Here is a 16,097-nt window from a genome sequence, read left to right on the forward strand (position 1 = left end):
ATATATTCATTTAAAATAATGCTTAAAAAATCAAATAGATAAGCCTCTTGGTATGTGTCTTTCCTCTCACCACTAAGGAGGCAGAAGCAGATAGATCTCTGTGAGTTTAAGGCTCCATTAGTCTACATAGAGAGTTTCTGGGCAGCCAGGACTAAATAGAACTGGTTCCCCCCAAAATAAAAATAAACAAGGCATTAATTATTTCAAAACTTTTTAAAGCATACTTAAAGTCAGATTAGTACACTATTTTATATCTGTTGTCAATTTCATCAATATTAAAACATGGTCGCTAATTTGTTGCATCTTACTCTCTGTTACTTGTTTTAAAGCAAATCTCTAGATATCATTCAGTACATGTCTCTTTACATGCCTTAATACCATTTGTGAAAGCTTCTAAGCATTTTTCTGATGTAATCCCAGAACTATTTAAAATCACTAACAGAATTAACGTAATGGTATAGACTATGGAAATATCTGTAATTGTTTCAAAAGTGTGCTTACTTCCTTGTGCTATCAAATTTTGTAAAAATCCAATTAGTGAATATTTCCAACTTCTTCACCGAGTAGACAGCCTTTTGCAGCCTTTTGTTTCTAGTGAGCCACCCCACACAATGCAGATGAGCCAAAAAGCCTGTGTAAAAAGAAAAAGAACATGCCAAACCGGTAAGGAGCTCCAGGTTCACCGAATGGAATGAATACAGCATCTACTGCTTGCTTTTTGTAGCCAGCATGTCTGACGATTCCTTCCTTTTCGTTTGAGTCAGTGTCTCATGTTATCCAAGCTGGGCTCAAACTTACCCTGCAGTCAAGTATGACCTTAGCCTTCTGATCGTCCGTCCCCCACCTCCTGAATTGTAGGACCACAGACTCTCACTGCCAGGTCAGGTGGACGCAGCGCTTCCTGCATCCTAGACAACCACTGAGCTGCACCCTAGCCCTTAATAGGCATGCATCACCTTCAGTGGTTTTGCAGGGTGTCAGGAACTGGAGGAATGGAGAGGAATTTGCTCTGCTTGTTTTAATTTGTGTGTGTGTGTGTGTGTGTGTGTGTGTGTGTGTGTGAAAATGAATCATAGATTTTTTTTTTTTTAGGTTTTATTTTTTTTTATTTATTTTTTATCAGTTACATTTTATTAACTCTGTATCCCAGCCGTGTCCCGATCCCTCATTCCCTCCCAGTCCCTCCCTCCCTCCCTCCCTCATCTCCACCGTGCCCCTTTCCAAGTCCACTGATGGGGGGGACCTCCTCCCCATTCATCTGATCCTGTTTTATCAGGTATCTTCAGGACTGGCTGCAAAGCCCTCCTCTGTGGCCTAACAGGACTTTTTAATATGATGAGAATCAATCATTTCTATTTATTACTTTTTGGTACTCGTGTTACCCAGCCATGGCTTGCTAGTATTCCACGACTTCTTTCTTGCTAAACTATCAAGCACCAGGTGAAAATGCTCCCTGGCATTGTAATAAGCTTGTCTATTAATATTTATTAAAGTCAGTATATTTGTTGTTATGGTTTTTAATCTAGAGAATCAAATAGGCCAAATTGTTCTTTTTCTGAGTAACAATTACAAAAAAATTATTATGTACTTACTTTTACTGAGAACTAATTTTAGAATTGTACGGTGCAATTAAAATTTTTAACAGCAACAGATGATTTTTTAAATTTCTTTAATTTTGTAAATTCCCATAGTACATTTAAAATGAGATTAAAGGTATTTTATAAAATACAGAGACATACGTTTTTATACTTGTAGGCAGTAATATAATTTTAACCATACTGCCTGTTCTCAGAAAGGAAAATGACTCTCCATAATTAAGCATAATCCAGGCAACAAAATTATAACAGCTCCCAGTTTTTCCCTAGCTGCCTTTATAGACCTTAAGAACTTTTTCTCCCCGTCAACAGCGCGGAAACTACTTTGTGGGTGTATTTCTATATTTGTTACTAAGCTTTTTATAGACAGCAATTTCCAAGGGTTCCTGAGACTCAGTATTTTTCCCCTGCTCTTAATGCCATATGGGCAGATTCTAAACAAACGAACAATCACAAGCCCCTCACCACAAGTATCTCTGGTAATCCTCCAGTCTCTGCCTCTACCTTCAGATTGCTGGGATTAAAGGCATGCCTGGCCATTGCATTAACCTCTTAAGTGCTCTAATTTTAGGTATGTAACACCAAGATTGGTGGACCCATTTCTTAATATATAAATTAAAGAGAAAATTTCTTAATATATAAATTAAGTATATAAATTATTCTACCTCATTGCAGGTGGCGATCACGTAGGTACAGTCTTAAGCAGGTTTGCTTTTAACCTAACTTTTACCAGTGGCCATCCCGGACCCATCTAGTCGGGATTTCAAATATTGACCACAGGAAGAAATTACCCTATACTTTTAAATGAATCTCATTGTGTAAAGGAGTTCTGGCTCTTTAAAACATAGGAGCTGTGCTTGTTAGTTTTTATTGCCAACCTGACACAACCTAGAGTCCTGTGAGAAGAATGAACGTCACCTGAAGATTTCCTGAATCACACTGGCCTGGGAACATTTTCTTGATTGCTAGGTGATGTAGGAAGGCCCAGCCCACTGTAGCATCCCTAAGCAGGTAGTGCTGGGTGGTATGAAAGCCAGCTGAGCATGAACCAGTGAGTCAGTAAGCAATCTTCTTCCATATTTTCTACTTGAGTCTCTGTGATGACTTCCTTCAAGGACCCACTAATGTGGAGGTGAAAGTTGAAATTAACCCTTTCCTCCCCTAAGTTGTTTTTGCTCACGGTTTTTTAATCAAGCACTCTAGAACAGACATACTTGCCATGGATCAAAGGAAATGTAAACATTCAGTTACATAAGTAGCTGTGTGTGAGTGTGTGTATTTTCAATTCCTCCTCCTCCTCCTGCAGACCAACAATTGTCTGCCCTGTTCCTGAAGCAGTGGTGCTCTGACCAAACACAGACATTCTTCCAGCAATCTGAATCTGTGAGGATTTCTTCCATTTCCTGCCCCGAAATAGTTCCCTCATTTCTATTTTATAGAAGTGTTAGCCGTTAATAATTTCTTCATATTAACATAAACAACAAATGTTATAATTATAAATACCATGATTGTCAGTTTATAGATTATACAGTTTAGCTGTCAGTAGCAGTAGGAAACAGAAGACTCACTCCATTTAACACATATAGTGGATCTAATAGCTAACATCTTTTGAAAAAGTTTTATTTATTTTAATTTTATGTATATAAATGTTTAGCCTACATACAAACACACATACTCGTACCATGTGTATGCCTGGTACCCACAGAGATCAGAAGGTATCAGATCCCCTGGAAGCAGAGTTACAGACAATTATGAGCTGATATGTGAGTGCCAGGAGTAGAATCTGGGTCCTCTACAAAAGCAGCAACATCTTTCAATGTGTGTTTGATCTTATTTAATATTTTTTTTATTTTTTAATATTAATTATAGTTTATTCACTTTGTATACCAGCTGCAGCTGCCTCTCTCACTCCCTCCCAATCCTACCCTTCCTCCCTCATCTCCTCCTATTACCCTCTCCAAGTCCACCAATAGGGGAGGTCCTCCTCCCCTTCCATCTGACCCTAGCCTATCAGGTCTCATCAGGACTGGCTGCATTGTCTTCCTCTGTGGCCTGGTAAGGCTGCCCCCCCACTTAGGGGGAGGTGATTGAAGAGCCAGCCACTGAGTTCATGTCAGAGACAGTCCCTGTTCCCCTTACTAGGGTACACACTTGGATACTGAGCAGCCATGGGCTTCACCTGTGCAGGGGTTCTAGGTTATCTCTATGCATGGTCCTTGGTTGGAGTAACAGTCTCAGAAAAGACCTCTGTGCCCAGATTTTTTGGTTCTATTGCTCTCCTTGTGAGCTCCTGTCCACTCCAGGTCTTTTTATCTCCCCCTTCTTTCATAAGATTCCCTGCACTCTACCCAAAGTTTGGCTATGAATCTCAGCTTCTGCTTTAATACCCTGCTAGATAGGGCCTCTGTGGTAGGCTGCTGTACTGTTTCCTGTTTTCTCCCTCTTCTGATGTCCTTCCTGTTTGCCTTTCCTAATTAGGATTGATCATTTTACTCAGGGTTCTCCTTCTTGCTTAGCTTCTTTAAGTATACAAATTTTAGTATCTGTATCCTATATTATATATCTAATATCCACTTATAAGTTAGTATATACCATGTGTGTCTTTCTGCTTTTGGGATACCTCACTCAGGATGATTGTTTCTAGGTCCCACCATTTGCCTGCAAATTTCAAGATTTCCTTGTTTTAATTGCTGAGTAGTATCCCGTTGTGTAAATGTACCACAATTTCTGTATCCATTCCTCAGTTGAGGGACATCTGGGTTGTTTCCAGGTTCTGGCTATTACAAATAAAGCTGCTACCTACATGGTTGAGTAGCTGTCCTTGTGAACTTGAGCATATTTTGGATATATGCCTAGGAGCGGTATAGCTGGATCTTGAGGAAGCACTATTCCTAATTGTCCGAGAAAACTCCAAATTGATTTCCAGAGGGGTTGTACAAGTTTACATTCCCACCAGCAGTGGAGGAGATTCCCCTTTCTCCACAACCTCTCCAGCATGTGTTGTCACTTGAGTTTTTTATCTTCGCCATTCTAATGGGTATAAGGTGAAATCTCAGGGTTGTTTTGATTTGCATGTCCCTGATGACTAAGGACATTGGGCATTTCTTTGTTTCTCTGCTGTTCTATATTCCTTTATTGAGAATTCTCTGTTTGACTCTGTATCCCATTTTTTAATTGGATTACTTGATTTGTTGCTTTTTAACTTTTTGAGTTCTTTATATATTCTGGATATTAGCCCTGTGTCAGATATAGGGTTGGTGAAGATCCTTTCCTAGTCTGTAGGCTGTCATTTTGTTCTAATGACAGTGTCCTTTGCTTTACAGAAGCTTTTCAGTTTCATGAGGTCACATTTATTGGTTGTTCTCTTAGAGCCTGTACTGTTGGTGTTCTGTTCAGGAAGTTGCTACTATGCCAATGAGTTCAAGGCTCTTTCCACTTTTTCTTGTAACAGATTTAGTATGTCTGATTTTATGTTGAGATCTTTGATCTTAATGTCAGTTTACAATTGTAAGATTGAATATAAATACCAAATAGCAGCAGTATGGCTTTGCCATTCTTAGAATATCTTGGTAAATGACAACTGAAAATATGAGACAAATAAGGCAAAAAGCACAGGCTACTGTGAGCACTTGTTATTTTTTTTTCATGTGCATTCACCTCAGACTTCTCAGTCAAGACAAAGTGTGCAAATGTGATAATATATACCAATGTTCTTGGTTTCTTTATAAGTTGAATCAGGATCAGAGTGGGTACAATAACGGTGAACCCCTTCAGTGCCAGAATTTGATACACATATGTTAAGAAAATCCGGTCTCCCATTGCTATTGTTTCTGCAACAACGGTAGATAGTTATTAAATAATTTAAGAGGTACCCAAAGCTTAAGATTGATTTATATCTTTATTTTATCAATCCTGTCTCCCAAAAATAAAGGCTATAAGTTCTGATGATGACAACAAGTGGACCGCGGATTCTAGGTGAAAACTTGCTACTTCTTCCACAATGGCGCCAGTTTTACATCCTGAATTTTCTCTAGACCATAGCACTTAAGCCCAACTGTGTGTGAAGTCACAAATACTGAAAAATATGCTTTGTAGTACTCTTTTTATTCCAGGAAGATATGATAGAACCAAGCAAAATATGTTTGATTCCTATTTATATAAAACATAATTTCAAAAGCTTTCTCAATACTTTTTTTCCCAACTAGAAATCTCTTAATTTTATCCCTTTGATTTTAGGCAATTTCAAGGAGTGAGGGGGCATTCTAAAGCATAGATTTTTATTTAATCTGGATCCAGTATCACTCAAAAAAAATTGATGGGTTTGATTCATAGGTAAATCTTTGTAAAGGCAGTAGGCAATTTTGAATACTCTGAACACATTCATTTGGGGTTTATCTGCTTTGTAATAGGAAAAGTTTCTCTGGGGCAATGTACAGATGTATTAATTGCTGGAGTCTGACCCAGTATATAAATTTGTACCCTGAGAGAGGAGGTCTGATTTTTTTTTTTTTTTTTTTTGCACTGAAACAAGGACATGCATATAGAGGGGAGGTCATAGATAGCATGAGATGAAATAGCTGAACAGTCACAAACCAGAGAGGGGTTCACCTCTAGAACATAGATCTAGTGACTCAGGAAGGAAATAGCACATTTGCAAGCTTAGTATGCTAACAACCATTCATTGCTAGAAACAGATTATAGAGGTTCCCATAAACAGTAATGTGTCCAAAGTTAAAAAAAAAAAAAGCAAGAAAAATACATTATCTTGAAGTGCCAAGTTCATTTTGTTCCAGGAACTTGGATATTTTGTAATAAAAATGAAGTAGAAGCCAGAAGTGAAGCAATGTCAATTCATTTTTAGACAAAGCCTAACACAATTCATGCAGTCCTTGTATTTTATTTAGCCCTAGTTCTATCCTGTTCTTATTCCAGCTTTGGGTCCCCAAGACAGTCCCGAGATGGCAGATCACTTGGCTACTCTAATATACATAAAACCGAATAGCTCCAAGATTATTAGTGGTATGCGTCATTTTACAATCTTTTAATTGGTAAAGTAATTCTGATATCAAAATAATTTCATTTAGTAAAATAGTGTTGAGTAATGAAAATTTACTATTCTGCTGAGTATGCATACCTTAAAGTAACATTAATAAGGTCCTACATTCTCATGCAATTCTCATTAAAGCTTAAATGGATAAATCAGCCATCATAAATACTCAAATAAATATGGAAAGCATTTTTAAGAAACAACAATGTGAGTTTTCTGTTTGATTAATTGGCACCTACACTGATCACCTCATAATATACACATTAGCTTAAAAGAATGACCCCAGCTAGACTTAGCTGTAATGAAATTTAGTATTTATTTTTTCAGTTTACTACGGATAAGAATACATCTAATTGAACCATTTTGGCTTGATATATGTGTTTAAAATAGGGTAACCTCTATCTGTTTCCTTGAACTTCTAAAGTCAGAGGCTCTGTTCTATTAACCAGATAATGGGCCATATGTTCAGAAGCTTAGGTAATGTCAGTAACATTCAAATAATTTTATTTTTCTATCAAAACAACTCTGAAAAGTGCATGCTAATTGTCCTGAGTTTTTCTTCTGAATTTCATATTACTTAACCCATTCAAACATCTGAGAACAGCAAAGTGTGATGGTGCAAAACCTTTAGTGCCAGTGCTTGGAAGGAAGAGGGTGATAGATTTCTGTGAGTTCCAGGCCAACCAGGGCCACATAGTGAGATTATGTTGCCACAACAAAACAAAAACCAAAACAAACAAACAAAACCCAAAACTAAAAATCTATGGGCAGATATGAACCAAAATAATGCCATATGAAATATTCAAGGAAATATATAGTTTGATTCCAAAAAGTGCATGTTACAAATGTCTTTATGATCAAAAGATTTACAAAGTATACATACTGGCTGGTTTATGTCAACTTGTCACAAGCTAGAGTCTTCAGACTGGGTTCTCTGAAAAAACAGACTAAGCAAGCCCAGGAAAGCAGGCCAGTAAGCTTCACTCCTCCATGGCTTCTGCATCAGCTCCTACCTCCACATCCTGCCTTGTTTGAGTTCTTGTCCTGACTTCCTTCACCGTTGAACAGTATAGAACTGCAAGCAAATAAATCCTTTTCTCTCTAACTTGCTTTTTCATCATGGTGTTTCATCTCAACAAGAGAAACTCTAACGTAGTATATCTCTAAAGTTTTCCCTTAAAATAGTATTTTCTTTGCCAATGTTTATAGCCAAAATATAGAAAAAGCAAACAAACAAACAAAGGATCCTAATAGCAAAGTTGTGTCCAGTTTATTTGGGTCTTACACAGAACTCATTCATGAGCATGTATGCACCTGGCTTCTCCATCGTAACTCAACACTCATTGATTTCTGTCTCCTAGATGACACAGGTTGTCCCAGCAGCCAGTCAGTGTCCCCTGTGAAGACGCCCTCAGATACAGGGCACAGTCCCATTGGCTTTTGCCCTGGAAGCAATGAAGACTTTACCAGGAAGAAATGCAGGATTGGAATGGTTGGTGAGGGAAGTGTCCAGTCAGCTCGTTATAAAAAAGAACCAAAGGGAGGCACCGTAAAGCCAGGTAAGTGACCTTACTATTCATATGCTTTAAACTTTTTAAAAATTTTTATTAGATTATTATATAACTAAATCATTTATCTCTTCCCTTTCTTTGCCCCAAACCCTCCTAAATATTCCTTTTTGCTCTTTTTCAAATCCATGGCTTCTTTTTTTTTCACTAGTTATTGTTGTCTATATGCATGTATATTTCTAAATACATACATATAATCTTATTAATCTGTATAATATTACCTGTATGTATGTTTTCCAGATAACCAGTTGGTATTGGATAACGAATTGACATGCTCTTTCTTTGGGAGACAGAATTGCTACTAATTAAGTGTCATATGTAACCATCATAGATAGATTTTTTTTTGTTTTTTTTTTAAGAAAACAAGTTGGAAACATATAAGCTGGATAATTTAACAGATATTTAAACTCAATAATCAATTCTAACCTATATAAAAATAAATTATAAAATAAAAAGGTAGTATTTTTTATTTTACTACTTGATTTTTCTAAAGTGAAAATACATGTGAAGAGATATTTATCTTGATGACAATCTCTATAGCTAGCCATAATTGCTAAGCTGGCTAATTTATCTCCTTTTAGCAATTTAAAGTGTAACATCTATATCTTCAATAATCGCAGAATATTAAATGCTGTAAGATAACATGCAGATCACTACTGCAATGATGGAGTTGCCAGGTGCTTAGAAGGTAAATTCTCAGAACCTACAAAAGTATAAACAAAGAATGACATAAGACTTTAGCATCCATGGTTGAACTACACGCAGGCACAGGCACACGCATACTGGACACATCTTCCACCTTAGCTAACCTCACTGAGATAACCACTCAGCATGCCTAGCATCTCAGGTGATTCTAGATCTCACCAAGTTAAGAATTGAGATTCAGCATTATAGAGACAACTATTTAAATTGTATACTTTAGTTGATTTTACTCTGTTTAACTGTTGTGAAAAGAGCCCCATTATCTTTATCTAAAAATATGTCATTACCCCAAAAGGATACCTTAAATCCTTTAGCAGCTGCTCTAAATCCTCCTCTCTCCAGTCCCTGGAATCCAGTAACCAGTCTCTTTTTCTGTGGATGTGTATTGTCTCCAACAACAAAATCATACATGCACTCTTTCATGTATGACTTTTTCACTTAGAATAATATCTTCAGGGCTCATCAGTATCGTGTGTATTTGATATTTTCTTTTTTAATGGCTTAATAATATCTTTTGTGTGTAAATTTTCATTTTGAAATAACATTTTTAAAAAGCAGTTTGAGGTTGACAAAAAAAAGTATGTGAGTGAGGGGCTAGAGAGATGGCTCAGCAGTTAAGAGCATTTGCTGATCTTCCAGAGGACCTGGGTTCAATTTCAAGCACCCACATGGCAGCTCACAACTGTCTTTAACTCCAGTTCCAGAGAATCTGGCATCCTCACATAGATGTACATGCTGAACATTTGGGCTGTTTCTACATTTGAACTATTATGCATAATGTTGCCATGAATTTTTGTATACATGTTTCTGTGCGAGCATGTTTTTAGTTCTTTCAGATATATAAGAGAGAATATTGTTTGCTTGCTAAACAGCCCAAACATCCAACTTATGAGAGGACAAGCTAATGAGTACAGCAGCATGCTTGGGCAAAGTGTTAACTAGAGGGGAAGCTGAAGGCAGTGGCAGTGGGCAAGCCTGCAGGAACTCTCAACACTGTTCGCTGGGTCATGTGATAACTCTAGGCTAACATTGTAATGAACTACCAGATATGCTTCCAACATGACCATACCATTTGACATTCCTGCCAGCAGTACATAAGGGATCTAGCAACTTTGATTGTAGACTATCTGTATTTAAAAATAATAGCAGTTTTTTGTCTCCGTCTGTTATATGTCATTACAGCAGAATACCTGAGATGGGATGATATAGAAATAAATTTATTACTTATGATTTGGAAGGTTGGGAACTTCAAAGTGGGGAGCCTTCTTCCTGGGGACTTCTGGCTGGGTTGGAGTATGGTGGAGAGTAGCGCATGCAGAAAGATGGGTAGTATATCAGCCCAGGTCTCTATCATCTCTCTCCCTATCAGCATAGGGTTGCTTTCATACCTACAGTCAATACAAAATGATCTTGTGCACAAAATATCCTGTACTGTTTCAGCATCTTCATGGATCTGGTTTATTAAGATGTATGAATACTGATTTAATGACCCAAGACAAACCTCTTTATTTCATTGTTTATAGGCATAAATAACACCTAAGCAATCTTTTGTTCATTTTTTTAATTTGTGTTAAAGGAATCCTTAAATTTTCTCAGTGAACTACAGTTTCAAACGTTGTCATTGCAAGAGTACCTGCCACTTTTGTATGGAACCCAATTCTGTATGGTAAATTCTTTGTATAAGAAGACGCTGTGGGGTGGCCTACATTGTCTCTGAACTCTGTCCATCTCATGAATATAGAGAAAGGAAGTCCTGGACATAAGGCTCTTGGATGACTCCTAGAACTTGTAAAATGCAGAGACATAGGCTGTTACAGCACAGGCAGGTCCTGCTCTCGGGTTTAAGTAAAGCCAACTGCTTCTCCACAGCCTGCTGGACCCTGAGCCTAAGCTGACCTTCAGTTCTAGGTCTATGTTCTACTTCAAAAAAGGCAATTCATTAAAACCAACACTGGTTTACTAAAATAGCAAGCAATTTAGTGGCAATCACTTGAGGGGCCTCAGGGACTCTTTAAGATTAAGTAAGCAAAGCCCATCTAATTTTAGGTCCATTGCTCTAGATTTGAGGACACTGCTGTCCCTACATCAGAAAGTAGTCCCTGAAATGCTCCTGAGGTCAGGGAAATCAAGAACAAATAATGGTCACAGGGCTTGTGATGTAGGCCGAGCAGAGAAAACTGCCAAGGGATGCAGGAGGGGTTGGAAAGGGAAATAACAAGCAAGCAAGCAAGCCTGCTCTTTGCCAACAGAGCCCTGAGGTGCCCTAGGCAGGAAGACTCTTGCTGCCAGGCAGGAACTCCTTTTGGAAACTTCTGGGAGGCCATCTGTCATTTTGGCTTCTGTTGCCTATTCACTATGCAGATTTAATTAAAAGTTGTATCAAAGAGCAAAGCACAGCATTCCTATAGTGCTGTTGGATGACAACTCTACTTTCCAGTTTTTTGTTTATTCCTATTTTGGCAAAACATTGGAGGATGCATCTGTGTTTGTCGTGAGCTAAGTATCCAGTGGCTAAGTATCCAGGGGACTGTGTTCTTTGTACAGTGAGGCCAGCACGAGGGAAGCATGGAGGTAATGAACAAGTGTGACCCCATTTTAAGGGAGTTTGTAATTCAAGGCAGAGCGAGGTATGACAAATCTGGGTGACATCACAGATCAAAAGGAAAGGGATGGAAGCCTTCCTCCCTAGTAGCTTTCTGAGGAGTCAGGTGGTTACGCTCCTGCCCTCATCCCACCCACCCTTATACATACTATTGCCTGTATGCAGTATGCTGTCAGGATTTAAAACTGTCTTACCCAGAAGTGAAAGCCATGACTGGTTGCTGCAAGTACATTAAAATATTCCAGAGCCACTTGTAGTTGCTGGTTCATTACTTGAGAATATCTTAACCTAAGGAAAAAAAGGGTCCACTGTCACTATTTTACAAATTGCAGTATTAAAACCTTTTTCCATGAATTGGTTAGAAATAAGGGGGAGGGGCACAATTACACAAATAAAACAAATAGGAATCGTGAGAGGAAGAACGATTAGAGGCAGTTGAAGGGATAAGAGTGAGTGGTCAGGGCCACAATAATGAGAAAGAAATCTACTTAGAAGGTGAAATGTTAAAATCTGCATTTGAAAGATGCCGCTGTATCTCCTTAGCCTTAGAATCAGATATCACCAGCTATTGAAATTAGAGACCTGGCTGGCTGAACTGTAATAACCTCAAAACAATGGCGCAGGGATTGGTTACCTCTAGAAAAAAAAAAAAAAAAAACTACAAAACCAAACATCACCAATTTCTTGCAACCTAGAGGCATTTTCTAGAAAACGCTGAAAGCACCAACTAGTTTAGTGATTAGCCAGTCCTGGTTTCCTTAATAGAGCCCTTTGCACTGTGCAGTCCAGATGTGTTCCTGTTCGTTTCTTCCTCAGAGATAATTAAGTTGGGTGAAATGTCTGCTTGGCCGCTTTCCTGAATCCACTCTTAAAAACCTCACCTGCCAGAGTACCAGCCTCAGGCCCTGTAGTTGGCACACCAGGTGCAGCTCTCCCTGTTGCCACTTTGAAATTGGAATTCCTTTCTGTTATGTAGCCCAGGTGGGCCTTGAACTCAGCTGCCTTAGTCACCCAAGTCCTGAGATTCCAAGCATTAGCCACCACATTAGATTTATAACTGTCATATGTTTTTGTTGTTGATATTTGGTTTTTGTTTTGAAAACAATATGATTACAGCTTCTTCTCCCACAACTTCTCTCAGATCTTCCTCACTTCCTCTCCCAACCAATCTACGCCTTTCTTTCTCATTAGAAAACAAACCAGCATCTTAAAGAAAAAATAATAATAAAGGAAAATAAAATAAGAGGAAAAAACAGAATAGGACAAAACGAATAAGCAAAACAGTCAAAAACAAAACAAAACAAAACAAAAAACCAAAAAAAAAAAAAAAAAAAAACAGGTGGATGCAGAGACACACACATTTGTACACACAGAAATCCCATAAACACTACAAAACCAACTGGAAACCAAAATATACACACAAAAGGCCTGTAAGGTAACACAAGCAAGCAAACAAGAACAAAAACTGACAAAGCATCATGAGACAAAGGACCTCTAAAAGCACTACCGAGTTCATTTTGTGTTGGCCATCTACTCCTGGACGTGGGACCTCCCCTTAAGAACAGTTTATCCCCGGTGAGTGTTCTAGAAAACTGATTGATTTTTTTGTTCCTTTGCAAGAGGAAGTTATAGCTAACTTTTGAGTTAGGGATGAGACCTTAAGCCCAAGCAGAAATTGGCCAGTCACTCCCACAAGTTTGTGCCACGATTGCCCCAGCATATCTTGCAGACAGGTCACCATTGTAGATCAATGGTTTTGTAGCTGGGTTGCTATTTACCTTTCTCCATTGATAGCCTGCAAAATGCCTTTCAGTACCATGAACACTAGTCAGTATGAGTGAAGGCTCTAGGTAGGCAATAGCTCAACTTTCTATGTTCTTCGTGTTCTTCGACATGGAGTTAATTTCCTCATACCTTGTCAGCCATAGGAAAAATACTCCAGCATCAAAGTGCAGCCTGGAGTATAGACTGCAATCTGTTTCTGACATTGAAATAGACAGGTGGAAATACTTGAAAGGATATATTAGATTTACTTTGGGGCTTGGATAGCATTTTGAAATATGGCTGATTTAAGTAAAGCCAATAGTAAGGAAAGCTGAGAGTTTACTAAGTATTCATTGTCCTTGGAAAAATTCAAAAGTTCTTAACTCATTTCATTCTAACATCACATAGAAAAAGGCAAAAAACAGATGTCATTATCTTATATTTTGCAAGAAGGGACAATAAAATAAAAGATTTCTAGTAATTCATCCCAGGTCACAGACTTTAGAAATGGATTTTAGATGGGGGACCTCTACTTCTTACTTTTAACCATTACAGAAGTTGTGAGGTCTACCTCCAAAAATGTAATTTTAAATAGAGTAGTGTGACAAGAAAGATGTACTAGTATAAAATATATAGCTACTATATGTAAATCCCTAAAAACTCATATAGACATGGTAGATGGTGCTGACTGTGGCTGATGACAATGTGACATCAGTTACATTCAGAAAGTTAAGCATTCCTGTTTTGAGGAATGTAAAATAAATTTTGAAGACAGGATGTGATCATCAAAGAAATGTCAAAGTCTTAAGTTAATCATGAGTGAAGCCCACTGCAAAATTTATATCTATGAATGGAAATACTCCCATATTATATACATATATATATATGTATGTATGTATGTATGTATGTATGGAGAAACAGAGACAAATAGAATGTGAAAATACATATTATATATCATATGTTTAATATACAATAGATACATAGATAAATAGATACATAGATCGGTAGATACATGCATGGATGGAGGGATGGATAGATAGACAGACAGATGAGACAGAGAGAGTATGAATATGAGAATGGTTGGTAATGGAATTCAAAGTCTTCCATTTGCCAGATGCCCTGATTTATTTGACAACATGACCTAAAGTCACCTGGGAAGGGGTAACCTTCTTCCCAGAATAAGAATTTCCTGGGTCAGATTGGCCTGTGTCAGTGTCTGGGAGAGATTGCCTTTGTTCATGACTAGTATGGGAGGAAGGACTCAGCCCATTCTGGGCAGTATCATCCATAGGCTGGTGGGCCTGGGATAGATAAGAAAGCTAGCTCAACATGATCCAGAGGGCAAGCCAGTAAGCAACAGTCCTCTGTGGCTTCTGCTCCAGGTTCCTGACCTGATTTCCCTGAGTGCTAGGCTGTCACCTAAAAGTAAAAGCACAACAAACATTTCTTTCCCCTAAGTTGCTTTTGGTCAAGTGTTTTTTCACAGCAAAAGAATGGAGCTGGGACATTTAGTCAAGAGCTCTGCCTAATCTTTTATGCTCTTTTATGCTTTTAAATAAAGATCATTGCTTTGTCTAAGAGAACATTGAGTTATTGTAAAATGGGACCCTTAAGTTCTCTTGCTGAGAGAAAATATTCACACAGAATACAGCAGACAATGCTTTCTGGTGAATGATTTCATAAACTATCTCAGCAGGACCTAAACAACAGCATCAAGCATGAATGTAATGAGGATACTTAAGTGTTTATCTCTATGGCTGGTTTACGTATTTACTCTCACGTCTTTCTCCCATCTGTGCCTTTGATGACGCAATCAATCAAAATAATGGTGCCAAATGGACCTTAATGGGCTTCCCCTAAGAATTAGTGAACCATAATCCTCTTCTCAAAGGCAACTGCTGTCCAAATCCAGTCTCCTAGGATTTATTGCATGGCCAGTATTCTCAGCCACTGAGTTGGGGGTCTGCCAGATGCTCACTAGTTACTGTAAATGTGTTGAGGAAGCCACACAGGTCTTTCCTGCTTAGAGGAAGCTGCTGCCGACTACACCCACCATTGAGCATTCTCATCACTTCCCAGCATGACAGACATAAACCTGGAAATGTCTTTCATATGCGAACTTGTAAACCTAGAGCAATAAATCATGCACATGTGTGCTTTACGTTGGGCTTTCTATTTTCTCCATACTGGAGAAACACTTGTTGAGGACTATCCACAAAGGAGTGGGAATACTGAGGAGATCCAGCACTTACCTTCTTCGTAAAAATACATGGTTATAATAACTTGGAGCCAGTCCCACATCCTGAGGTAAAAAGATAGGAAGGTCATGTAGTAGTCTTTAAAGTTCTCTAAAGGAACATCCTAATACAATGAACTAATTTATATATGTTCATATATATGTTCATATATGTGTTTATATAGATATATTAGACTAGACTACAGGCTGTGATCTGAGTAGTCCTGATGGAAAGGCCAAAGATTTGGTAGTTGTTCCATTCACAAGACTGAATGTTTCAGTAGTCTCAGTCTGGTGCTGGAGTCCCAAGGAATTCCTAGAGATCTGTTAGTTTTCTGTCTCTGTTGGAATCCTTTAGAAGTAGCTTCTAACACCAGAGAAGAAATGGGTCAAGATTGATGAACTTGCCAGTGAGCATGAAGCAAGCAGGAAAGAAGCAAAGGCTTCCTTCTGCTATTATGGTGGCTCAGATTGAGGATGAATCGGACTAATAATGATTCAAGTTTAGGATAGGTATTCAATCTCAAATAACCCAACAAAGAAAAATCCCTTACAGGTGTGCTCAGCTACTTGTTTTTTGGTT

General features: G+C 38.2%; 1 protein-coding gene across 4 annotated transcripts in view; it reads left to right on the forward strand.

Annotated features, from left to right (window-relative positions):
• The window catches only part of Sybu (syntabulin), a 102,079-nt gene that overhangs the window by 51,698 nt on the left and 34,284 nt on the right, over positions 1 to 16,097 (forward strand). For all 4 annotated transcript variants that reach the window (XM_060389467.1, XM_060389468.1, XM_060389470.1 and 1 more), the window contains one exon: positions 8,004 to 8,201. In XM_060389467.1, coding sequence (XP_060245450.1) covers positions 8,004 to 8,201 — 198 coding nt within the window. The remainder of the gene's footprint in view (positions 1 to 8,003; positions 8,202 to 16,097) is intronic.

This window comes from Meriones unguiculatus, chromosome 8, assembly GCF_030254825.1.
Source record: "Meriones unguiculatus strain TT.TT164.6M chromosome 8, Bangor_MerUng_6.1, whole genome shotgun sequence".
NCBI classification, from domain to species: Eukaryota; Metazoa; Chordata; class Mammalia; order Rodentia; family Muridae; genus Meriones; species Meriones unguiculatus.